General features: G+C 39.0%; 2 protein-coding genes across 2 annotated transcripts; one reads left to right on the top strand and one right to left on the bottom strand.

Annotated features, from left to right (window-relative positions):
* LOC139128701 (zinc finger protein 26-like) lies at window positions 1-27,735 on the bottom strand. The gene is made up of 2 exons (XM_070694433.1): window positions 27,647-27,735; window positions 1-4,350 (listed from the first exon to the last, which is right to left on the bottom strand). Exon 2 carries the CDS (start codon window positions 3,847-3,849, stop codon window positions 1,975-1,977), a length of 1,875 nt encoding a protein of 624 aa, XP_070550534.1. The 5' UTR covers window positions 3,850-4,350; window positions 27,647-27,735; the 3' UTR covers window positions 1-1,974.
* Window positions 9,010-9,765, top strand: LOC139128695 (uncharacterized). Its single transcript, XM_070694429.1, has one exon. The coding sequence runs from the start codon at window positions 9,010-9,012 to the stop codon at window positions 9,763-9,765; it is 756 nt and encodes a 251-aa protein (XP_070550530.1).
* Window positions 27,736-27,738: the final 3 nt, after the last annotated feature.

Raw genomic sequence — 27,738 nt, 5'->3', positions numbered from 1 at the left:
AGGAGAGCAAAGTTGACAAAGGGTGACAGGTAAAGTACAACAGACAATGGAAGTCACATTACACCAACCTTTCAAAGCTACACGATTCTGACAGTGGAGCTACTTAATATATTTACTATTCTTGTTGGGCTAAAACATTTCAATGTGTCGATGGAAAAAAACAACTCTGTCAATTTCTTACCTAGGACTTCGCAGAAAATGGCCTTTCATATGAATCCAATGTAGACAAAGGCATGAATGAGTGTTAATTTCTGGCCAGACGGATTTAGAACAATTCGTTCACATTACTAATGTGATATGAGAATTCAACCATGTAAAAATAAATTGCCATGAACTTTGGAGACAGATAGCCTTTTAGTCCCCATGGACACCATCCGGGGGGACTTATAGATTTGGTCATGTCCGTGCGTCCGTTCACGCAGATATCTCAGACATGCACAAGGATAGTACCCTACCCCATACAGATGCACGTCGATTTGTTTCACAATGTGATTTTATTTGGCAGTGTTAGAGGACTTTTTAGTTTACACCTCTAGACTCCCATGTATAAGGCAGTTCTCCATAGACTTCCATGTATAAGGCAGTCCATAGACTCCCATGTATAAGGCAGTCTATAGACTCCCATGTATAAGGCAGTCTCCATAGACTCCCATGTATAAGTCAGTTCTCCATAGACTCCCATGTATAAGGCAGTCTCCATAGACTCCCATGTATAAGGCAGTCTCCATAGACTCCCATGTATAAGTCAGTTCTCCATAGACTCCCATGTACAAGGCCAAGAAAAATAAAAATTTAGTTTCTCATCCTATTCATATTGCAAAAAGGATGCAGTGACACAGTTTTTAGTCCCCATGGATGAAGTCCAGGAGGCTTATAGATTGGGTCATGTCCGTCCGTTTGTCCATCCATAGTCCATCCGTTCACATAGATATCTCAGACATTTTGACAAAATGTCACGTGACCTCGGTGACCTTTGATCTTTGTCCATAACTCGGTAACCACAAGTGCTACACCCTTCATATATGGTATGATGGGACACCTTATGATGCCACATATTGTACCTCATTAATTATGTGCATATTTAATTGTGAGCAATTGTGAGTAATTCTGGGCAAGCAAATAGAGCTAGAGGTCTGTTTTTTTGGCATATAGGGCTTAATTAGCAATACAATTTTATTTTTCGAAATGTCATGTGACCTTGATTACCTTTCATCTTGATTATACATATATATGCATGACTCAGTAACCACAAGTTCTATACCCTTCAATTTTCATAGGATATTAGACCTTAAGATGTCACATCTTGTACCTCATTTATTATGCACATATGTATTTCTTGACTGGCCAATACAGCTAGAGGTCTGATCTTTTTTCCCAATTTAGAACCATAACTTAGACATGCCTCATGTGTTTCAAATTGGGAACAACGACATAGACCTATGTGCCCACAGATCTCAACATATACACTCCAATGATACTTCTTAATGACCACATTTCCCTGCCCCATCAAGACTAATACTCCTATTACAAGTGGGGACTATGTCATTGTCAATGACTTGTTATTTATATGTTAGTCCTGCTGTGAACTTTTAGATGTCCACTCATTGCAAAATCCTTCCCACACACTTTACAGACTAACGACTTTTCCTTTGTATGTGTCCTGTTGTAAACTTTTAGGCGTTGAAGCTGTGCAAAACTCTTCCAACATACTTTGCAGACAAACAGCTTTTCACTTGTATTGTCCTCATGTGAATTTTTAGTCGTCCTGTCGTTGCAAAACTCTTCCAACACACTTTGCAGACAAATGTCTTTTCTTTTGTACGTGTCCTGATGGGAACTTTTAGACTTCCACTCTCTCAGAAAACCCTTTCCACACATTTTGCACAAAAATGGCCTTTCCTTTGTATGTGTCCTTATGTGTACTTTTAGGTATCCATGTAGTGCAAATCTCTTACAACATAATTTGCAGGCAAATTATCTTTCCTTTGTATGTGTCCTCATGTGAACTTTTAGTGTTCCACTCCTTGCGAAACCCTTCGCACACACTTTGCAGAGGAATGGCTTTTCCTTTGTATGTGCCATCATGTGAAATTTAAGGTGTCCAGGTTGTGCAAAACTGTTACCACATACTTTGCAGACAAATGGCTTTTCATTTGTATGTGTCCTCATGTGAACTTTTAGTCCTCCACTCGTTGCAAAACCCTTCAAACACACTTTGCAGACAAATGGCTTTACCTTTGTATGTGTCCTCATGTGAACTGTAAGGTGTCCATGCTGTGCAAAACTCTTACAACATACTTCACAGACAAATGGTTTTTCCTTTGTATGTGTCCTCATGTGAACCTTTAGTTCTCCACTCCATACAAAACCCTTTCCACACACTTTGCAGACGAATGGCTTTTCCTTTCTATGTGTCCCAATGTGAACTTTTAGATCTCCACTCGTTGCAAAACCCGTCCTACACACTTTACAGACATATGGCTTTTCCTTCGTATGTGTCTTCATGTGAACTTTTAGTTCTCCACTCCATACAAAACTCTTCGCACACACTTTGCAGATAAATGGATTTCCCTTTGTATGTGTCCCCATGTGAACCTTTAGATTTCCACTGGTTGCAAAACCCTTCCCACACACATTGCAGACATATGGCTTTTCCTTTGTATGTGTCCTCATGTGAACTTTGAGATCTCCACTCGTTGCAAAACCCTTCCTACACACTTTGCAGACATATGGCTTTTCCTTTGTATGTGTCCTCATGTGAACTTTTAGTTTTCCAGTCCTTGTAAAACCCTTTCCACACACTTTGCAGACAAAAGGCTTTTCATTTGTATGTGTCCTTATGTGAACTTTTAGTGTTCCACTCTTTGCAAAACCCTTCGCACACACTTTGCAGACAAACGTCTTTTCCTTTGTATGTGTCCTCATGTGAACTTTTAGATGTCCACTCGTTGCAAAACCCTTCCCACACACATTGCAGACATATGGCTTTTCCTTTGTATGTGTCCTCATGTGAACTTTTAGATATCCACTCTGTGCAAAACCTTTCCCACACACTTCGCACACATATGGCTTTTCCTTAGTATGTGTCCTCATGTGAACTTTTAGTTTTCCACTCTGTGCAAAACCCTTCCCACACACTTTGCAGACAAATGGCTTTTCCTTTGTATGTGTCCTCATGTGAACTTTTACGTATCCACAATCTGCAAAACTCTTACCACAAACTTTGCAGACAAATGGCTTTTCCTTTGTATGTGTCCTGATGTGAGGTTTTAGATGTCCACTCCGTGCAAAACCCTTCCCACACACATTGCAGACAAATGGCTTTTCCTTTGTATGTGTCCTGATGTGATCTTTAAGACTTCCACTCTGTGCAAATCCCATCCCGCACATTTTGCAGACAAATGGCTTTTCCTTTGTATGTATTCTCATGTGAACGTTTAGACTTCCAGTCTGTACAAAACCCTTCCCGCATATTTTGCAGACAAATGGCTTTTCACCTGTATGTGTCCTGATGTGAACTTTTAGACCTCCACTCCGTGCAAAACCCTTACCACATACTTTGCAGACAAATGGCTTTTCCTGTGTATGTGTTGTCATGTGAACATTTAGAACTCCGCTCTGTGCAAAACCCTTCCCACACACACTGCAGACATATGGCTTTTCCTTAGTATGTGTCCTCATGTGAACTGTAAGGTGTCCATGCTGTGCAAAACTCTTACAACATACTTTACAGACAAATGGCTTTTCCTTCCTATGTGTCCTTATGTGAACTTTTAGTTCTTCACTCCATACAAAACCTTTCCCACACATTTTGCAGATGAATGGCTTTTCCTTTGTATGTGTCCTCATGTGAACTTTTAGATTTCCACTGGTTGCAAAACCCTTCCTGCACACTTTTCAGTTGAATGGCTTTTCATTGAATGTGTCCTAATGTGAACATTTAGATTTTTAGTCTGTGCAAAACCCTTACCATATACTTTGAAGATGAATGGCTCTTCTCGTTTATGTGTCCCGGTGTGGATTTTTAGAGAGTTACTGATTTGAAAACCTTCACCCTATACTTTGCAGACAAACTGCTGTTCACAAATATGAATCACTGTGTTGTTTTCCATGTCTTTGTTTTGTGTAAAACTCTTTCCACATTCTTCACAAACAAATGTCCTTTCTTCACCATCCTAATGACTTTCTTCATGGTCTTTCCATGTAAAACACTTGTTATAAGCTTGGACGAAATATTTTTTTCTTTTTCAGAATGGGTTGCTGTCTGACTCATGTTTTCTGTTCATGGCTTCCCCTTGATGGTTGATCTTGCTGAAAAGACGTTTTCGCAAGAGACGTTTTTAGAATATTCTGAAATGGAAGCATAAGTGGAGTAAGTGTGAAAGAGACATTACGTCAGTGTGTTAATAGTATAAGAAGTGAGATTTTTAATATTGACTTCAGTGTTCTCCACGGCGCCTTTTAAGTGGGCGGTGCGCCCACTTTAATTTTACGGCCGCCCAGATAAAATCTACGCCGCCCAGTTTAATTTTCGGCCGCCCATGCTTTTGAAACCCACCGTCAGCCTTTGTTCTGGGGTGGCGGGTTTGGTTCACGGCAATGTTTTTATGCCGTGCTTTTGTTTTGTTTCTGCATTTAATTTCAATAAGGTGTTAATTTAAATCAATAAGGCTGTTGTTGAATGTGTGAATTTGTCATTTTAATACCTCGTCAAGATATGTCACGACGACCATATAGCGGAGGAAAGATCGCGAGAGAAGCTCGACCAGCTTGTCAACCCATTCACACAATCACCATCCCGCCACCCGGACGGTGACACAATAAACTGTGCGGTCGCATCAAGATCTAAGTGTTGTCTCGATTGATTCTGCCGAATTTCCCCCCAAGAAAGTACACATTCTTTTAACACCCTCAAATTCAGGGTTCTCCCAGCCCAAAACAGCGTCGCGGCCCGCGACGCTATCGTTCAACCCTTGACTCCACCGACCCATCCAAAGAAATTGTAAAGGACAGAAAAATTGATATAAAACCATAGTCAAAAGACAGCAATAGTCAGCGACGATTTCTGCTCTTAATTGACGAAATATTTTGAAATCAAACTGATTACACATTCCCTAGATACAGAAGTGGCAATTTGGTGAAATTTCTGTTTGACTCACGCCTGAAATAAAAAGTAAACGTGGAACGAAGACATGTATGCCGCCGACAACAGCGTAGCATAGCTTACGGAACTGTCTGTCACTGCACCGGCATGCGTTGGCTGCACCATGGATGCTGCATGTAAAAGCAACTCAACTTTCCAAGATCGAACGGTCAGTATCTTGTGAAAACAGCAACATAGCAATGAAAATTGTTATTGTCAGCGGTAAAAACTCTTAACAGATGGAGCGTTAATTGCTTTAAACAAATGGAAATGCATGTGAAGAGAATAAAATCCTAGATCGCGTGCGTGAATGAAAATATACCGTAAACAATGGCGGATATGACATCAGAGTGGGACTCTTCTATTTTGGTACCGGGGGTGCGCATTGTCAGAGAACCCTGATAACCGATAAACGTACTGACAAACGTAGTATTTTCCTAGCGATGCTGTCGAGGGAACTTCGATATCTCATTGTTTTACATCTTTTAATAGTTTCTTTGATCTGAGCAGTTTTACCAACTTTAACGGTATATTTTACTCTCCTAACCTTTCTTTATTTGAGTTAAACAAGGGTAGGAGCTTATGCAACTTAGTGAGGATGTACTGAATTTTGAAAAAATCAGTGGAGGGGCTCTGCTCCATGAGTACCCTGTTTTGTCAATTTTTGGTGAACACAAACTATATGTCAATATTATGCAAATGATTATGTTAATATTATGCAAATGATTATGCAAATTAGCCACCCACTTAATTTTTTTATTTGTGGAGAACACTGGACTTATTCATTATACAGACAAGAATACAGTTGGCCACCCTCTTGAAGTCATGCAAATTAGCCTTTCATAGAAACAATTAAATAAAAATACCGTCAATGACGCTGTACCTTCTCTAATGGGTGGCCAGGTCAGGTAATTGGTTGTTGGCAAGGAGTTGTTGGTAAATAGTTTATGATGTAGGAGCATGAGTTGGGATATGGACCCAAAGAACCCAAAAGATGATTAAATACATCAATCAAAAAAATTCTAAGCTACAGTATAAACTGCCTAAAGATAGTTCAATGTGGAAAAAAGTTAAATAATTCAGAAATAAGAATTAACAGTCCAAAATAGTAATGACGCACTTCCCTACTGACCTGAGTGCATGTGAAATACACAACCTGGCATCTGTAAATTAAATGTACCGGTATACCAAGTGATCATTTTAAGTCACTTTTAACTGTTTTTAATGGATTTTTCAAAGAGTCCTGTGGAAATGATGAAAAACGCTTATCTTGTCTTGTGTTTGTAAAACCTCATGGCTGATAATTGTCATAGTATTGAAAAAAAATTGAAAGTGAAGAAATTACTGTTTTTAATAGGCATATTTTCCTTGAAATACATGACCGTGTAAACAATATATGCTAAAAGTGTTTAAGAGTAAATTTCTTTTCAAAAAATAATTTAATCTGTGACCAAAGGATTTTTATTCTTTGAGTTTACAAATTCAAACATTGCAATTTGTTCAATCATCTTGTGCAGTGCAAAATTTATAACATGACTGAAAAATAAAAAAAATTGGCAGAATTACAGTCTTTGTGATGTAAAATTATGGGTTGACATCACGATAATTGTTAATCTGTTTGAAGTACTACTATACTATAACTTAAAAAAGAAAAGTTCATGCAGAAACGGTAACATATATTGTCAGCAATGTAGTGTTAATTTTGACTTTACATCAAAATATGTCTTTGCTGGATACCAAATATATAGGGCGAAATATTCAAATCAGCCATGTTCAGCAAAATCCACACAACAGCATTGATCCTTTTCTAATTTGATTTGATTTGCTTTTTATATCCTTGTATGACAGTCAGTACAATATGGAACTTGAACACAACACAGTGAATGTCGGGAAATGAAAAGATGTTAGTTTGATTGACATATACATTTAGTTTATTTTTCAACACTACCAGTGATTATCCGATATACAACTAGTTTATTTACCGACACCTTCCAAACCTCATGCAATTCACGTTTTACACCTTGTATTTGTGTATCGAAAGACCACCCTGCAATCACACCTGACCAAAAGACTTTAAAACTTATGAATTTTAATATATGTAAATGTGACTTACACAACACACATGTATATAAACCCATAGATTTTGTGAATAAAGTAGGACTTCTTAGTTAGTGTTCAAATGCAACACCTCGTATCGGCTTGTCTGTACGTCCTCCCATCACAACCGTAATTTCCCTTCGCCACATTTTATGGTGCCGAGACCAGGATCCAGAGTGATTTGACCAAACCAAGCGTCAACCAAGCATGGCAGGGAAGAACCAAGACCAACCCGTGATGGATGTCAAGCAAGCTACCAAGAGAAGATCGAGCAACCGAGGCCAGATGACAAAACAGTTGCAGAAAGCTGACGAAATTCTACAGAAAGGTGAGCCTCAACAGAGCGACCTAGACCTGTTAACAGCAACTATATCCAACATAGAAAAAAGAACGAAAACTCTCGAAGATCTAGACGAATTAATCCTACAAGCGACCGAAGACGAAGAAACCTATGAACAGTTATTCGAAGAAGCAGATGACTATAACATTCAAATCAACGAACACTTGATCCGATACAAGCTGTTCCTCGAAAGATCGACGACTGCAGCCGAGAGAACCACACAACCAACCGCCTCAGCAGATACATTATCCATAGCGTCAATCACCCCATCAACACAAAGACGACAGGTAAATCTACCAAAACTCCAATTGCCAACTTTCAACGGTGACTGTTTGAAGTGGACGACATTCATCGACACTTTCAAGGCAGCCGTTGATGACGACCCTACACTGGAAGACATACAGAAGTTCCAGTACCTGTCAGCACAGCTAGTCGGTGAAGCAGCTCGCACCATAGAAGGGCTCCAGCTGACGAATGCAAATTACACAGAAGCAATGCAGCTACTGAAAAACAGGTATGGACAAACACATAAAATCATTTCATGTCATATGAAGGCGTTATGGAGTTTACCAATGCCAAGTACCAACACCGAAAGCATACGTGTTTTTTATGACTCACTGGAAAAACACACCAGGGGTCTGAAAGCACTGGGTAAATCAGAAGATAGTTATGGCGAATTACTTGTACCAATCGTGTTTGAAAAGTTACCACCAAGTGTAAAGACCCAAATCTCCCGTGCTCACGGCGACAACGCCTGGACGATTCAAGAACTGAAAGATGCCATACACAAAGAGATTCAAGCAAACCAAGCAGCTTCAGATATCGAAAACCTGAGAGAATCAGTGACATCCCATCATCAACAGCGACATCATTTCATATCGGAACCAAACCAATGCCGAAGAAATCCTGTATTTTTTGTCATGGGCCACATCCGTCAGGCAGGTGCACTACAGTTACCGATCGTAATAAACGCATCGAAGTTCTATCAAGAAATAAATCGTGCTTCAACTGCTTCGGCCCAAGACACAGGAGCACCGACTGCTGGAGCAAATTCTCGTGTCGAAACTGCGGTAAGAAACACCACACCTCCATTTGTGATCAAGCCAAACAGCATGAGAAGAGCCACAACAGAAATGGTGAGAAGAACGTGACACATGTCAAATTAACACCTACGCAAGGCCCTGTATTGCTTAAAACAACCAGAGGGACGGTGTCTTCAGAAATCCGATCAATTTCCGTGAATGTCTTGCTTGATGAAGGGGCGCAACGTACTTTCATAACTGAAGAAACAGCACGCAGTTTAAGTATTCGAGATGAAGACTGCCAGACCGAACATCTCAACTTGGGTTCTTTCGGAAATGAAGACACGGGTATACGCGCAATCAAAGCTGCAGATATCAAACTGAAGACAAAGTCAGGCGACATTACCATGCGAACATTAATAGTACCGAAGATCAGTTCACCAGTACGAAACCATGTAGATGCAGCTGTAAATAAACACCTATATTTACAGCAATTGCCTCTCGCTCCACAAGTACAGTCAGGTACGTTTGATATTGATATGCTGATCGGGGCAGATTATTACTGGTTCATCGTAGAAGACCGCATTGTCAGGGGCGATGGTCCAACAGCAGTAGCATCGAAACTCGGCTATCTACTTTCGGGACCCACCAAACTAAACAACGTGTCCGTCATGAACACCACAATAATGAGAGTACTGGCCGACACCGAACACGAACAAGATCTGACGTCAAAGTACTGGGAGCTAGAGACAATTGGGATATCGATTCCCGAAGAGAAAGATGGAAAGAAGGTATTTTTTGAAGAGTACCGTGACAACAAGATAAAACGCGATGGTAACAAGTACGTCGCAAGTCTGCCATGGAAAGAAGATCACGCTACACTTCCGACAAACTTCGCGCTCGCCAAAACCAGAACCAGAGCAATGGTAAGACGATTAACACCTGAATTACGCAACGTGTACGATTCTATCATCAGAGAACAATTGAACCGTGATTTTATCGAGAAAGTAGAAAGTGATGATCAATCACGTGGACATTACATCCCACATCACCCTGTCGAGAAAACATCGTCAACAACACCATCACATCAGCCGAAACAGGAACCGATAAACCAAGGACACAATCGCGCCCCCGGAGAACAGCCGCTGAAATCGCCCGATTGAAAATTCAAGATACTTTTGAGAACTGATTACGTACATTGACTCTGACTGAACTCATGGACATTTTATCAATTTAATTTTACAAATCTGAACACTGAATTCATTCTAATGACCGGTTTTTACATAATGAACCAAAAAATGAATCAAAATCAGAATCATCTATTCGTATATTTTTGGCCGCCCAAAGAATGTCGGGAATGGAAATCCAACCAAATTAATGTATGATCAAAAACGAAAAAGAGTACTTTAAAATTACTGAAAAATCGATACACAAAAGACAATATTTTATTGTAGTGTAGTATATCGCGACTCAGTAAAAGTGAACAAAGTGAACTCTCAACATGCAAAACGATCACGCCCGTCCTTATGACTTTTGCGCCGCCCGGAGAATGTCGGGAAATGAAAAGATGTTAGTTTGATTGATATATACATTTAGTTTATTTTTTCAACACTACCAGTGGATTATCCAGATATACAGGGTTTTACATGACGCGCATTTCTGCGTCCTTTACGCATAAAACCGGACGCAGGACCCCTCAAAAACTAAACCACGCGTCCCTTGGGACGCAGCAATATCTGTTGCTGGTGTACACCTTGCGAAGCTGCTGAACACGTAAAACACATCCCAGTAAACCTTACCGACCCCGTACTTTAACCCTTAAAGTGCCGCGTCGGTTTATAAACCGACACGGCATTCTCGCTCTCAGCGCCACGTCGGTATATAAACCGACAGTGATTGCGTTCTATGCTTATGCCTAACTTAGCTATGCATTGCCGAACTCAGCCAGAAGGAGGGTATTCCTGACCCTTTGAACCCAGTTTAGTACCATATAAGGACTAAAATAATGACATCATGCAGCCTAACAATCGAAAATTCCAGTAATTTATGCGAACTTTCTTCAAAAGAGGTCAGCGGTTTTCATGAATATTTAATCAGGTCTGCAGTTTCACCCGTACGCGGATACGGCCACAGTGCATTGAACGAAACACGTACGTACGTTTTGAAAGCTTTACCATGCCGTAGACACGGAAGACAACTATATTATGCCAAGCTACTGCCCTCTGGGTGATAGAAATGATAGATTTTACAGTTTTTTTGAGAATATTTTATGGAAAAATGACGCGATTTGGTGACCAAATCGATCGCGATAGTGAACTTCGAACGTATCGGCGGCCAAGATGGCGGCACTGTGTGATGCCTAACTCTCGACATGGAACCCGAGGTTAAGGTTTTCGAAGTCCAAAACATGCAAGATTGAGAAATTTGTAAGGATTCGGTTAAATGAAGTGTATTTTGTGAATTTTCAAGCGTTTGACTGCCAAAAAGCCCCTTTAAACTCTTGATATTTGACCTCCGGCCGTCCTGAAGCAAGACGGCCATAACAGTCGACCCGGTTTGTAAATGAAATGTAGTTGTTCTGAACTGTTGACATTGCGAGACATTTCCTACGTGTTACGCATTTTTTTAACTGAAATAAACCGGACATGAAACTTTTTTCTCGATACTTAGTGGTTTCTTTCCATTTTGTGGCGGATTTTGTGGCGTGCTTGTCAAAAAATGTGATCAAACTTGGCGAACGGATTGACTAGTATGTATGGTAGTACGAGTCCGTGACTCGATAAGCCACAGATAGTTACACACGCGTACGTGAATTAAACTAATGTAAGTTGGGTCAAACACCAAAATTAATCGATAAAAAGGTTAGTGAAATGTGTTTTTGTCTTCAACTCTTCATTATAGTTATACAGGCGGTTCAAACTATACAGAGTCAGTTGAATATGCCCTATAGTTGTGTGCATGTGTTGCACAATAGTTACCCCTCCATGTACAATATGGAACCTTGTTGTCTCTGTGTATGCAAATTAATACTAATTGAACACAGTGAAGACCATGGCATTGATAAACTATAAAACATTTTTGTGAAATAAATTGGGACCCCCATATTTTGATGTAGGACTCCCATTTTCTAACACCAGGAGTCCCAGGGACTCTCAAAAGTTAAAAGTGATGTAAACCCTGGATATACAACTAGTTTATTTACCGACACCTTCCAAACCTCATGCAATTCACGTTTTACAACCTTGTTTTTGTGTATCGAAAGACCACCCTGCAATCACACCTGACCAAAAGACTTTAAGACTTATGAATTTAATATATAGTAAATGTGACTTACACAACACACATGTATATAAACCCAAGATTTTGTGAATAAAGTAGGACTTCTTAGTTAGTGTTCAAAAGCAACACACCTCGTATCGGCTTGTTCTGTAGTCCTCACCATACAAATTTCCCTTCGCCACAGTGAATAAGTATGCTGTAAATGAAATGGTGTGGCTGCATCCACATGCAGCAATAGGAGTGCCTTTGTCTCTCACCCCTCATTTCCAACCTATCCCATCCCTGAAAAAATAGTTTGGTCTTATATTTATAATGTTAATAATTTCTGTATTTGTTAAAATGTGCGCATCTCAAAAACTTTTGATCATAAACATTTTCATTGTTTTTTATAGCTGACCAGTCAGTTAACCTGTTTATTTTGAATATTTGCGCATTTTTCCTCAGTTTTTGACATTTTCAGAATACCATCTTATTCAATTTGTCATTTTCTAAAAGTTAAAATGCTCCTTTGTGTGGTCAAGCTTTCCACAAGCATCAAATGTGGTACTTCATATAGGAAGGTCTTCCTCTAGAGGGCGGGCATCATGAACAGTGTTTGTTAGTTATTTCCTCCAAATAAACTTCTGATTGTACTGTAAATATTGAACATGGCCGACGTCCGATTTTCCTGTCTAAAACTTTCACTCATTTTCGTTCATATGACTCTGAAACTCCAGGAAACGATTGGGAAGAAAGAGTTATCTTGAAATATTGAGGTGCTCGCCGATATTTTGCAAAATTAAATGAAAAAAATGCAAGGAATATGCCAACAGGCTCACACAGTGACTGTTTTCAGACTCGGAGGCATCATATGATCATCTGCAGATTATGCAACAGGCCCATATCACATGAGGCCATGAGGGGATATCCATGCAACTCAGTACCAAACACTAGCGCACACAGAGTGAGCAAACACAAAGTGAGTACCCCTAACGTCAGCTCAGTAGTCTGTAATAGATTGTGGTCAACTAAGAAACCTTGGAGAAAGGCTTAACACTGGCTATGCCACTAAGTCCCATTTGATTTTTGTCACAGCTCAAAATCGTTCTCCTACACCTCAACCTGAACCACGAACACCCCCACCAGTTTATGATATGCCCATCACAATGGCATGACGTCAACGGATCTTGACAGACGGAAGTATTGACAGACGGAAGTAGAAGTTGACACCAGCATACTGGTTTTCAACTCTAATACCTTCTCTGTCTATAAATAGACACGAGAAGGTAATAATATATCTTTTTAAAATTTTCTTTGTAAAATCTTGATGCCAAATGAAACTGAAATTACAAAATATACAGGCTATTTGAATCTCCTTTCCGAGACAAAAAGTGATAAGAAGGCTTCATATTAAAAATTCTAGCTAAGTCAAATTGATCAAAGCTGAAATAGAACCATTAAAATATTTTCTTTTTGGTGAATTTGACAAACAAAATCCACTGAAAAAACAGCGTCAAAGAAGCTGGTTGTTGGTAAGCAGTAATTGACTTGGAGGCATGGGGTTGGGATATGGGATACAAGAGATTTGTGTTAGATACATCTAATTGTATATACGGCATGATTCCGCTCATTAATATCAGTTGCTTACATTAACACCAATCTATCCTGATGGAGTACGTGGCGGTTTATTATCAGGCAACTAGTAAAGTGAGTAAGCGCCATTTACTTCATTGGAATGCAGGTGAGCCACCGTAACTTCTCTGTCAGCACTCTGGTGAAAATTGCTTCATAGTGCTTTTCGACATTTACATTGGTATCAACAAGTGAATTGCATTTTCACATTGATCTGCTTGACTAGAAAATTCGTCAGCCTTTTGCTGAAGTAGGTTTATATCTTCTTGTGTACATTGGCCAACTCTGAGATGATTTAGTAGTTCTGCAAAATGTTTAGCATCTTTCTGTTGCATAATATCAGGGATCACTTTAGGGCGCGATAACGTGATATTTATGCTCAAAATCAGAAAAATCGCACTCAGAAAAATCAATTGGGCAAAATAGTCGCGCCGATAATTCAAATGGCGCGTACATGATACATTTACGCGATCTAAATTCATTGGTAATATTTGGCAGGTTTTCAGTACAGAACCACTCATTGTGTCACCGTAGAGAGCGCTATAATTAGGCTAGAAAAAAGCTGTTGCAGAGTTACCCGTTTCAAACAGCATTTGTGATTGGTTGCCAACAGGAAGTTTTGCATTCATTGACAAATCATTGGAGTCGATACAGCAAGTGTTCATTGCTGATGTACAGTGTGTTGTCGTCGCTCAAAATTGCGTGTTTGAAGGAATATTGGGCAGTAATGCGAAGAAAAAACCAAAATGCACTATTCTTGACTACTGTACTTCCGTTACTCTCGCACTAGAAAGTATGGATTCGATCGCCTCCGATTACAACTACACTCAGTGTGACAGTTTTCGTACAGGGTAGTGAATTTCGACCAAAGCCGTTTCATAAATGGACAAGCACTACTAAATCTTATTATCATACCTTTTGAAACTTTATTGTTTTATCCTCGAAATGTTAACGCCGACAGAAGTGGCATTCAGGGGGTTCAAAGTTGCCAAATTTTTGCCCCCATGTTGACTGCTATCGCAATAATCGGATATCGTATTTTGAATGTGATAAGGGGCTAAATATTGATATTTTGAAACTTCGAACCCCGATTTTCATTTCTATGTGTTTAGAAAAATATATGGAAATATTTCGTGATAAATTAGTTACATTTAATCAATAGACGACCAACTATATTTCAACGTGTATAGTGCTTAGATATTGGACACGGGCTGTCCCTGTGTGTTGCATTCAACACCTCGCATCGTACGGTGTGGCTAACTTCACTAAGTTTGTAGCACCCGAAATAGCTTCTACCAAAAACATAGGGCCAAAGTCCCTGAAGCTACTATAGACATGGATACAAAATTAAGTATTTCCTGACTGTATGAAATTATCTCACTTAGGTCATCCTAGGGACTTGTAAAACAAATATTAAAGCTGTCTGACCAGCGGTTTTGAAAGAACAAGCAACTCAACAGTTGACAGAGCTCTGCTGTGTTATGTAGAGAATAACCTTTTGTGACACATGTATTGATGAAGAAGGTGGATATCTGTGATTAACATTGTAAGTGAGTTCTGTTGAATAAGTTGAGACTGTACATACTCAGAGAAAGCACACTGAAGAGACAAATGTTTGAAACTTAAGAAGTTCAAGGTCATCAAAAGCATTATAAGGAATCATGTAACTTTCATTGCACTGTTTACACAGATTGCATAATTGCTATAAATAGCACATGAGGAATCTTACAGCCCAGCTTTACCATAAAAACCCTATCACTTTGACCACTCTTTTAATTGACCACTCTATTTTTTTCCTCAAAAAGTAATTTTATTTTATCCTTACCAAGTCAACCATAAATGGAAATTAGAACTTTCTCTATCTCTATCTCTATCTCTATCTCTATTGACTATTTTGAGCAATTTCTTTTAGATAACATACAGGGCACAATAAATGACAGTTCAAAATATGTCAAAGTTGGGATTCAGGAAAGTTGCCTTTACATATGTTTTAATCCTCCAAGATGGTAAGCATTTCACTATGAACTGTCAAAAAAAGTTGAACTTTCTGATAATTCTACACTAAAATTATTTTGGCTTTGATGATTTCCTAATTCAATTATTTAAAATCATATTAATTATTTTTTTTCTGGGTGAATTGATAGGGTTTATACAGTACAAAAATTACATACAATGTAAGTCAAATTTTGACCAAAAATGACAAAAACATTCCTTAAAAATACACATTTGCATATTTCATCCCAATTTGAACAAATCTAAGTTGGGTAACCCTTAGGGACCTGTACACCAAATAACAAAGCTGTCTGACCAGCAGTTATGAAGAAGAAGATTTTTTACCAAAAACACCTTTTTTAGCATTAATTTGCCTATTTTCAACAATATCAAAAACTTAAAAAAAATAGTTTCTCAAAATCATACTTTTCATCTACACAACAAATATCAAATCAGTAAGTACTGCGGTTCTCAAGATATTTGAGTGGACGGACGCTTCACAAACGGACATACATACATACATACATACATACATACAGACTGACGACGGACGCCGGACGGATACCCATCCCAATAGCTTCTATAGACTATAGTCTATAGTAGCTAAAAATCCAAAACGGGACGGCAGCGTCACCTGACTTAATATGAGATACTTAATATGCTGCAGCATGACTTGTTAAACGCTATCAAAATGGAGCGAAGTGAGTATAATGAACAGCATGTCATTAAATGTCTGAAAACTGAGGTCGTCCGAAAACAGTCTCACTGAGTGTATTGTTATGCAAATTAACCAATATGCAGAAAATCAGGGAAAGTTAGGTCCGGTTCCCACAGACTTTGAAATTCTCCCACTTTTTTTTTCATGTGCGATTTTATCTCATGCAGTTCTTGAGCCTGTGTAATCCATGTAATATCTGTCAGTTCATGCACTGTAAAGTACTCTTTCCAGAGGTTTATTGTTAAAGGGCCATATCCCTGGTATAGATCTTTAAAAATCAATCCATCCATGACAGGTTTGAGTTGCAACATATCACTTATTTGTCAGTGTGTAATGGTTTATAACGAAAACCCTGACTTGCTGGTATTTTAAAAGCAGAATGAAACGTAGCTGCAAAGCAACGATGACCGGGTTTCAAGACATCTCGGTGCACAGGGGCAATAAAGAAATAAATATGCTAAAAAGATGAAAGGCTACAGTAGTATTTGTGAAATCGAGCTCAAAGGTCATCGAGGTCATGTGACATTTTGTCAAAAAAATAGTATCCCATTGTTATCTCTATACACCAAAAATCAGACCTCTAGCTCTATTGGCTTGCCAAGAATTAGATATGTGCATAATTAATAAGGTACAGGATATTGCACCATAAGGTCTCCCATCATACCAAATATGAAGGGTATAGCACTCGTGGTTACTGAGTTATGGCCATATATGTACATTTGGGGTAATAGGTCATCCTGGTCATAATATTTTGTCAAAAAAATTGTATCTCATAGTTATCCCTATGTACTGAAAATCAGACCTCCAGCTCTATTTGTTTGCCCAGAATAAGATATGTGCATAATTAATGAAGTACAGGATGTGTCATTATTAGGTGTCCCATCATACCAAATATGAAGGATGTAGCCCTTGTGGTAACTGAGTTATGGAGAAATATGTATATTTGAGGTCAAAGGTCATCTACGTCACGTAACATTGTGTCAAATAAATTGTATCCCATAGTTATCCCTATATACAAAAAATACCGTCAAGGACAATATGTGCTCACATTCGGTTTGAATTGGTCCATTTGAGAAATATTTAAACCAGGAAAAACAAGAATGACAAAAGCAAATAAGGTCTCCAACTTAGGTACTGGAGGTCATCTTTAGGAACATGCATATCAACTTCTATAGCAATGGGAGAAGCAGATCCTAAATACATAAGCAAATGTCAACAACAAAAAACAGAGAAGGCTTGATAAAAAGAAAAGGTGGGAGTGGGCAAAAAATGCACAAGGGATCTGGTAAAACATAGGGCCAAAGTCCCTGAAGCTACTATAGACATGGATACAAAATTAAGTATTTCCTGTCTGTATGAAATTATCTCACTAAGGTCATCCTAGGGACATGTAAACCAAATATTAAAGCTGTCTGACCAGTGGTTTTGAAAAAACAAGCGACTCAACAGAGCTCTGCTGTGTTATGTAGAGAATAACCTTTTGTGACACATGTATTGATGAAGAAGGTGGATATCTTTGATTGCTCATTTTAGGATGGCCTGACCAAAAATGGAAAAAATTCCGTAAAAATACAGATTTGCTTATTTCATCAGACTATATTAGTCAATAATAGCAAATAAACGAGAGTTAATTACATTCTAATTAAAGTAAACAAGACTTGCTTAAATCAAGATTTACTTCATAAAAAACAGCATATCTGTCAGGTTATAAAGAATCTTGAGCTGGTTATCTTTTAATATCAGTATTTTCATCCTATTAACAGCGTTGGAAACTACCGCCCGTCCTCCCGTCCGAGACGGGTAACTTTTCAGTCGGACTGGAGGAAAATTGTACTTCCACGTCCGTGTGTCGGGCTCTCAATAGTTGCCCATACGGCATACCCAGTAATCTCATCGATCAGCTGCTTCTAGATGTTGTGTAAAATAAACGAAATGTAGTATACCAATACGTCCGATTTCAACGCGCTTATGCTACTGAAACTGTGCAACTGTGTGACGCCGGAACGCAATGCAAGCGAGACGTGTAAACACGGGTAAGCAGGAAGTCGCTCATACTAGTAAATCTCACACTAAGCGAGATTTGCGCAATATCAGGCAGTGCATATGCGTCCTCAGGGACGATATAATGGAAAATGAGGGCAACTCCACACATCGGCTCTACCAAGATTGTTTAGTATTACGATATGGTGAATAAAAGGATCATTGCATTTATTTTGTGTGGAATCAGGGTTTTACATCACTTTTTACTTTTGAGAGTCCCTGGGACCCCTGGTGTTAGAAAATGGGAGTCCTACATCAAAATATGGGGGTCCCAATTTATTTCAAAAGAATATTTTATTGTTTATCCATGCCATGGTCTTCACTGTGTTCAGTTAGTGTTATAACACACGGCAAATGGTTGCGCATTTCTTAAAATTATTCTTACATGAAAATTCTAGTTCATACTGAGGTCCCTCATTGATCAATTCAAAGAACACTATTCATAATTGAAATGATCTCATAACTTTAATGACAAGTTCACAAAGTTGTGAAATTTGAACAAGTATTCAAATTTGTCAAATTGACAAGAAGGTAAGTAATTTCATACTCTGAAATGGCATTCACCCAGCAAGTCCAGTAGGTTGAGTTCACACTCTGCCAGCAGCTCCTTCAGCAAATAACCTAGCATTGTTTATGAAGTCAAAATCATCTGTGATGGGGCCAACCAGTTTGATGAACATTAGTCTATTAAGCCTTTGAGGATTGAGTCTATTTCGTGCCCTCTGTTTGATGGCATTTTGTACTGAAAAGCCCCTCTCACATGGGGCAGAGGACACTGGTATGAAAAGAGCAATTTTAGCAAGAATGGCAAGATCAGGATACTCCTCTGTAAAATCAGTTAGCAACAGCTTGATATACATATCAAAATTCAGTGCGTCCCTATGAGATCTTGTGAAGTGTTTGTAAACAAGAAAGTGTGCCCGAGCTCTATCAGCATCAATACCTGGTGTATTGTTATGATGATTCAACAGTTGATCAAGCTGGTTGACCCCATAGTCAGGTAGGTTGGCCAAATTTTCAGGATATCTGTGTGGGTTTAGAATTACATCAAAACATTCCAGAATATGCATCTCATCATCTGGAAATCTGCAATCTAAATTCTGCAGTAGTTTGTTGATATAATTTTCTCGTACACTACAGAAGCTCTGTCTGAATGGCTGATTGTAAGTGATTTTAATGTTTTTGTATGTGTTTTTCTGACCATTGCCAGGAACATCACCCAATCATTAAAGACTTCTCTGACAGTGTGTGAATCATTAGTCATTGTATTCAATGTGTCCCTAATAGACTGAACACTTTTTTTGATATGGGCACAGTCCCTATCAATAAGGCAGTGAATAGCAGAAACAATGAATTGGAGACAAATTTCAACAGCCCATCAGCCTTTCCCCCTTTTTTGTCACTTGCAAGTGCCAAGGCAATTGGCTCAAAACTGATGAAAATCATCTTGACAGCTGATTCAACCGACAACCAGCGAACAGATGTAGGCTCAGTAATTTGTTTCGCCTTTCCATTCAACAGAGTTTTGAATTTCTCTAAGTTTGTCATATCTCACACTAGAGTCATTAAAGTATTTATACAATGAATGGATTATATTATGATATTCTTTGCAATATTCAATATCTCTGCCTGCTTGAGAAGCAGCAAGATTCTATCGATGTGCAACACAATGCACTTGAACAAGGTTGGGATTTCTGGCTTTTAATTTTGCACCCAACCCGTTCAAACGACGGTCATTACGGCCGCCCCGTCTGTTCCCAGTCCATATATTTTGTCTACGGCCGCGTCACAGATTTCTTTCCTAGTCAAAAATTCAATCAAGGCGTTTTCGATCCCTGCAGCAGTGGCAATTTGCTGGTTACCGAGGAAAGAAAAATTCGCCTCGCCATTCTGAATATATCGAACATATGTCAAGTTTCTTATGAACGGTTATGTATTGTCACAAGTCTCATCCAACATTATACCGATGAAATCACTTGCATGTATGCTATCAATCAGGGACTTCTCGATCACACGCTGAATACACTCTTCAAACTCCATAACTATCTGCGGAAGTTTGTAATATTCAATGTCTAAGCCGTTCAGATTCTGTAGATGCATGATGTCAGTGAATACATCGCATGGAAGGTCACGTTTAGCGATCAGATAAACAGTACGTAATTGTGCAGCGTACGCCTCGAGTTCGTTTTACCCTGCACCTGCCGGTCCTCTGCAGATTTGCGAGCGGTAGTAATTGTGACCTCAAGCTTAGGATTTTACACTTGTGAGATGACTTTTCGAGTCCTGATGACGAGTGAGAGTTGAATGTTGAAAATTAGAACAACCTTCCGTGAACGGGCATGTAACATTCGATTTCAAACATACATCGCATTCCATGACGTTTCGCTCTTCAGAATATCGAAGCCATTTAAATCTATTGAGCCAACTTCTGTTGAATGTTCGTAATTTTGCTGACTTGGCCGGGGGATCTGATGTATCAGTATCGCATGGCGTAGCTGCTGTTTCGGCCTCGACCAAACCTACATCGTGCTGGTTGCTGCGGCTGTCGAAAACTTTCGCAGATCGGCTTGTTTTGGGTATTTGACACGACCCGCCATGATGCATATAAACATGTATTGATCGCCGCAAACAAGAAATCGACCAATTAAGAATCAGTTTACATTTTGAAAATTTGTTTCCGCGGTACCATTGGTCATCAAACAGTGGAGGCCAATGCACTACGGAGCATTCTATTAAAGTATGGGGTCGGTAAGGTTTACTGGGATGTGTTTTACATGTTCAGCGGCTTCGCGAGATATACACCAGCAACAGATATTTCTGCGTCCGAAGGGACGCGTAGTTTAGTTTTTGAGGGGTCCTGGGTCCGGTTTTATGCGTAAAGGACGCAGAAATGCGCGTCATGTAAAACCCTGTGGAATATATGGCGAGACACCGGTGAATCGATAGTGCTTTGACCCTAGTCATGTGATCTGGGTCCCCGGTAAACCGGTTTGTTGATTGAGTGATTCGTCTTATAAACGGTGTTTCGGAACCAAAAATGGGGTTCCTTCATCAGTCGCTCTCTTGTTTTGTATCCCCTCCGCTTGGTTGTGTAATGAAGTCATCTTCGTCCTCGAGGAGGAGAAGCCAGATTCGTTATTGAGAGAGTTAGCCACTAATGACTGACTCTATAGTGAGCGATCCGGTGTGTGGTGTCATATTATAATTAACATGACCCAGCATCGACCGGAGTTTCTGGACGCTTGTAAGGATTTTTGTTTTAGGGCATATTTTGAGCGTTGCTAGTGCTCGTTATGTTAACAGTAAATGTTGTACTAATCTGTCAACGATTAGTTTGTTTTAGGCATTTAAATCGATTATCCGAACTTTTAGTTTTGTGTCAAGTTTTCGTGGACTTTGTAATAGATTTCGGGTCGATATTGGTGCCTGCTTTCCGGTGTTTGAAAAGCATATTGTGAAGGGCTGTTTCGAGAAATAAATCTTGTTTCTCTGTGTTTAGCCATTCCCAGGTTTCATGGTTTCGTTAACAATATTTGCTGTAAACGGCATTTGAAATCGGTTTGGTCTGAGGAGAGTATTGGTTTATTTAATTCATGCCGCCAACTTTGATTACTTATATGGCAGCTCTCTCAGATTTTGATTTTTTTCTCAGTAAGCTCAGCTGCAGTAGGCTCAGCTCCAGTCCCTGTCCTCAGGGATTATGAATCAGACTTTTCTGATCTCCTGGAAAGTGATGTTGGTAGTGACACTGACTTGATGTAATCTGTGCTTGACTCATGTCAGCACTGATTTCATCAAGGAGACCATGCACAGATCCATGATGAAATGTCCAGTACTCGTGGTTATCAACACAATGTATCAGAGTGTTATCAGCATTGTTATTGTAGAAATTTTGTATTCAAGTCCGGATTAGAACTCATTTCAAACAGTGGAATTCAGAATAGTTTGTTTGTAATATCACAGTTAATACTCATGTTGAAAATAAAGTTGTTTACAGTTTGAAGTACATATAAATGGTTTTGTGTTTTTTGAATGTATGCATTTGTCAAAATTTAGGACAGGCAACTTTCTGGCAGGACAGGCAAGTTTTGAAAGTTACCAGTCCTGATGTCTGGCAAATATTTTGGCCAGTTTCCAACACTGCTATTTACCAAGCACATTTTAACTTTCAAATTAACATTGTAAGTAAGTTCTGTTGAATAAGTTGAGACTGTGCGTACTCAGAGAAAGCACACTGAAGAGACAAATGTTTGAAACTTAAGAAGTTCAAGGTCATCAAAAGCATTATAAGGAATCATGTTACACATTCATTGCACTGTTTACACAGATTGCATAATTGCTATAAATAGCACATGAGGAATCTTACAGCCCAGCTTTACCATAAAAACCCTATCACTTTGACCACTCTTTTAATTGACCACTCTATTTTTTTCCTCAAAAAGTAATCTTATTTTATCCTTACCAAGTCAACCATAAATGGAAATTAGAACTTTCTCTATCTCTATTTATTTGACCACCCTATCATGACAAACTACCGTATAATGAGCAATTTCTTTTAGATAACATAATAGGCGAGCGGCGAATCCACAAAAAGGGCCTTATTTTAGGAGTTTAATGTACCCACCTTACATACGGCCACATCATACGTCATTTGAAAGCTTATTATCTCTACTTTAAGAATATTGACGATGTGGAGCTGCCAAGTAGGGCTATAACCCCCTAATTTGCATAATTCACACGGGTACCAAATTTGCATAAGTGCGATATAAAATTAGAAAATTCACTGTTAACTACTGTAAACATACTTTTAAACTATCGAGTGATATATCAAATTAAAGGTATTTCCATGTGGAATATAACTTTGATATCCAAAGACATATTTAAATTGATTTCACTGAAATATTTTCATATTCATATTGAAAATAATATTTTCCTCTCTTGAATAACAATATTTTAAAAATGTTAACAAATACAGCTGCAAGATACAGCTACATCATACATCATTTGAAAGCTTATTATCTCTACTACAAGAAAATTGACAATGTTGAACTGTCAAGTACGGCCCTAGCCCCTAATTTGCATAATTTACAAGGGTATCCAATTTGCATAAATGCAATATAAATTTAGAAATTCATTGTTAACTACTCTAAACATACTTTTAAACCAGCGAGTGACATACCGGTACATAATCAGCAAAGTGATATCTAACTTTGAAGTTTAATGGTACACAATTTGCAGGTCTCCAGATATTTATGGAAAGTGAGATGTTACATGCACATTGTTATTTAGGTCATTTTCCCCCACACTCATCATGACCTGAGTTCAATTAGTCTAGAACATTCTCAAGGTCACTACCCTTAATGACCTCACAACCTTGAATCCAATTAGTCATGTTTGGAATTTTCTGGAAATTCACTGAGTTGTGTACATAAGAAAGATAATTTTAGAACAGTAATTAGCATGTCAATAAAAGTTCTAGATTGTTCTTATATGCTCTTATATAACCACATGAGTATAAATACTGAGACAGCAGGCTTGCAGTCAGACATTTTGGGATTGTGTCTCTTGCGTGTTACTTCAAGTCTTTGGAAACTCCAGTAGTATTAATTTCAAGACTTCAACACCTTCACTGCCACACTGGACTTTGTGCAACTTCAAGCCTGCATGCTAAAGGACTGTTCATTCATCGGACTAACTGTTACAACTCTGACACTGGAGCTTTGCCATCCAGCTGAGATAAGTAGCCTGTTCACTTTTATAGTTTGTATTCTATCCCTTGTATTAGCAATTTGTTTTATTTTTCGTAATACACGGAAACTGCTGAGTTCACCTTTTGTTTGTTTTTTGTCACGTAACAACATGTCCAGCATACATTTTCATCTTATGATGCTGAATGACTTGCAGACTCACGGTGAAAATTGGGGAACCAAACTGGTGTTTTCTTTTCTCTTTTTTCAAATTTGGTTGCCATAAAACAAAGTAGAAAGCAACAATCCTGAGGAATATTTCAGAACCTTTGTTGGACAGAACACCTTATCCATAACATGAACTCACATAATGCAGGGGTAGCGCTAGGATTTCAACGTTGTTAGCCACAGATTCTTTGCATGGCAAATTGGTCATACATCTTGTTAGCCACACACAACTTTCTTTAGCCACACAAAACTTTTTTACAATAAAATCAAAACAAAAATATTTTAAGGTCTCATCTTGTTTGAAATGCCATAGACTTCACATGCAATCCACCCCTAACCCCACCCCCCTTCTCAGACAAGGACTTTTTAAATGCAACTGCTTGTTACACTTCTTTAAAAAGATTGGTGCAGTTCATTTTCTGTGATGTGATAAGGAATCCTAGCAACTTATATGATTCAATTAGTACAACCAATAGAGGTAAACTATTGTGCAACACTGTACACACAATTACAGGGCTTCCTTTACCCCTTTGTGGAGGGACCATGTTTCCCCATCGTTTGAACTGCAAGTATAATAGAATATGAAGAGCTGAAGACAAAAACAGTTAACTAATATTTTTATTGATTAAATTTGATGTTTGGACCAACTGATATTAGTTTGATTCACGTAAGTACAACATATGCTTTCGATAACTTGCCTTGATTTAATCGTGTCTTGTAGTCATACTGTGTTAGTCAATCTGTTTTGAAAGTTGGATCACGTATTTTGACAAGCATACCAAAAGCGGTCTTTAGATAGAAAGAAACTACAAAGTATTGAGATAAAAGTTTCATGCCCGGTTTATTTCAGTTAAAAAATACAGTATTTTCAATTGGCTTCGAACTCACTAAATACGGTTTCCAGTCACCTTGTAGAGATGCAACAGACACATGTCAGACGCGACGCGACGTAGGAAATATGTCACTATGTTAACAGTAACAACACATAAATTTGTAAACTAGGTCGACCGTCATGGCTCTCTCGCTACAGGCTGGATAAGGCCACGATATCAACAGTTTGCATGAGCTTATCGATTGCAAGTTACTTGAAAATCAACAAAATACACTTCAGTTTAACTAAAATCTTACAAATTTCTTCATCATGCACATTGAAAGAAAACCTCAACCACGGGAACCATCTGGAGCGTTCAGCGTCACATGGCCATGTTGCCATCAAACACTACGTTCAATTGCAATCAACTTGGCTAGTAAATCGCTCCATTTTTCCATAGAATATTATCAAAAAAGTGGTAAAATCTACCGTTTCTATCACTCAGAGAGCAATAGCTGTACATGATATAATCGTCTTCTGTGTCTGAGGTCTCTCGACTCTCGTTGAGTGCACGGCAGCGGGGCAGCCGACCTGATTAAATATTCACGTAAACCACTGACCCCTTCTCGGAAAGTTTGCATAAATTACTGGAACTCTCTATTGTTAGGGTGGATGATGTCATTATTTTAGTCCTTATATGGTACTAAACTGGGTTCAAAGGGTAAAGAAAAAGCTTTATGGCTTGCTGAGTTCGGCAATGCATACCTAAGCTGGACAGAACGCATAGTACGCAACCACTGTCGGGTACTGTAAACTGACGTGGTGTTGAGAGTGAGAGTATAGTCACATTGATTTCATCACCTGATAGTATCGCATCGTCCACCGTGAATTTGACCGGGGTCTTTGAGGTTGAGGCCAGTTCGCCACACTTTCATGAGCGTGGCGAACCAAGAAGACATTTTATTCGCCACCCAGCACTTTCTGTCGCATTTTGCGAATGTGGCGAGCGCTAGTGCGACCCCTGCATAATGTCTATGTTATATTTCTACTAGTTCAATTCACAATTCAATGTTCATAAATGCAGATAACCCTGGATACATCAAAGTTCACATTTTGTCAGCAGTACATTTTATATCAGAGTTGACAGAGCATGAATATTTCACATTCTTTTACAAACTTTAAAATAGTCATGATGTACATGTTTTAAGATGATGGTAACAAAACATGTTAATTTGTTTTTTGGCCTTTTCTGCCAGCCGTTACTGAGAAATCCTTGATCATACAAATCACGATAAATTGGAGTCTAAAGTTTTAGTATCATTGCGCAATGTGTGAGCCTACACACAATTCCATTCATACAAAGTGAGATCACTTCTTGACTACAGCAAATTTCTTGTGTACACAGGATGCTATGGTCAATATTTCAACAATCTGGCACCACAAAATTGATGCACATGGTCTTCTGGATGCACATACAGAATTATTGGAAAATCAACCCCTTTTCCACGTAGGAGCTATCAAATTTTTAAATTTTTCACCAGATATTTTTGACAGCCGTGCATAATTCTATAGATCAGGACTTCTGCGCAAATATTTAAGTGATGTGGTTTTTTTCCACAGTCCCCCCTAAAAGATTGTGATATTTTTGTCTCCCCCCCCCCCAATTTTTGTTGGGAAAAATGGATCCCCCCCCCCCCGAATCCATCCAGCGCCCCCTGAAAGTAAATTCTGGACACTCCCTTACTTGGCTGGTTACCCAGATTGAGAGTCAATTAATGTCGCCAACTCTCTCTTTTCTCCCATTCCGATATGTATATGGTCCAGATTGGGTTGGTTTTGTTCACAGTAGGGAAGTATAAAACAAGAGATCAATGCTCGCAGTCGCTTGCAGCTTGTGGTTCGATTCACGGCGAAGGCCACTGTAAACATCTAGCTGCAAAATTGTAGCTCTACGGTGAGGCGGTCGGTGAGTTTTGGTTTTTGCGACCTCGCTCACCAGTACTAAGTAGAGCTACAATGCCGAAGGCCCTGAAGCATACAAAATAAGCAAGCTGCACATGGCATGGCATTTTGATGTAAAATCCCATATATTTACTGCATTTGGTCATACTGATTTATCACTACTGAAGATTAAACACTATACTACACTAACCTTGTCGTGTATGGGGTTTGGTATTTGTTCAAATACGTCGATCGCGTTCCAAAAACATTTCTTGGAGCCGCCATTACCAACTTCCGGTAATGGCGGCTCCCTGAAACACGCTCAATGTTTATGGAACGCGATCGACGTGTCTGTGCTTATACCAAACCCAATAAACGACAAGGTTAGTGTAGTATAGTGTTTAGTCTTCAGTAGTGATAAATCGGTACGACCAAATGCAGTAAATATGTGGGATTTAACATGAAAATGCCGCACCATGTGTGGCGCGCTTATTTTGTATGCTACAGGGCCTTCGGCATTGTAGCTCTACTGGTGAGCGAGGTCGCAAAAACCAAAACTCACCGACCGCCTCACCGTAGAGCTACTATTTTGCAGCTATAGTAAGCCATGAGAAGAAGTTTAAGTTTGGGAACAAAATGGCTGTCGCTGAGTTAAGAGACGGATTTCCCCTCACAAAAAGGCACAGTTCAATGGTCATCCAGCATCGATGGCTCCCACTACATCTCAAAATTCATACCTGCTGTTCTCTCTGCCTTAAAATTCGTCTTCTGCGCATATACAGGTACGATTTCCGAGGAGACCCTTGTAAGGTACAGCTGTTGTTAGAAG

Source organism: Ptychodera flava, unplaced genomic scaffold (genome assembly GCF_041260155.1).
Source record: "Ptychodera flava strain L36383 unplaced genomic scaffold, AS_Pfla_20210202 Scaffold_65__1_contigs__length_701920_pilon, whole genome shotgun sequence".
Classification (NCBI taxonomy): domain Eukaryota; kingdom Metazoa; phylum Hemichordata; class Enteropneusta; family Ptychoderidae; genus Ptychodera; species Ptychodera flava.
This window is presented reverse-complemented; position numbering and strand designations above follow the sequence as displayed.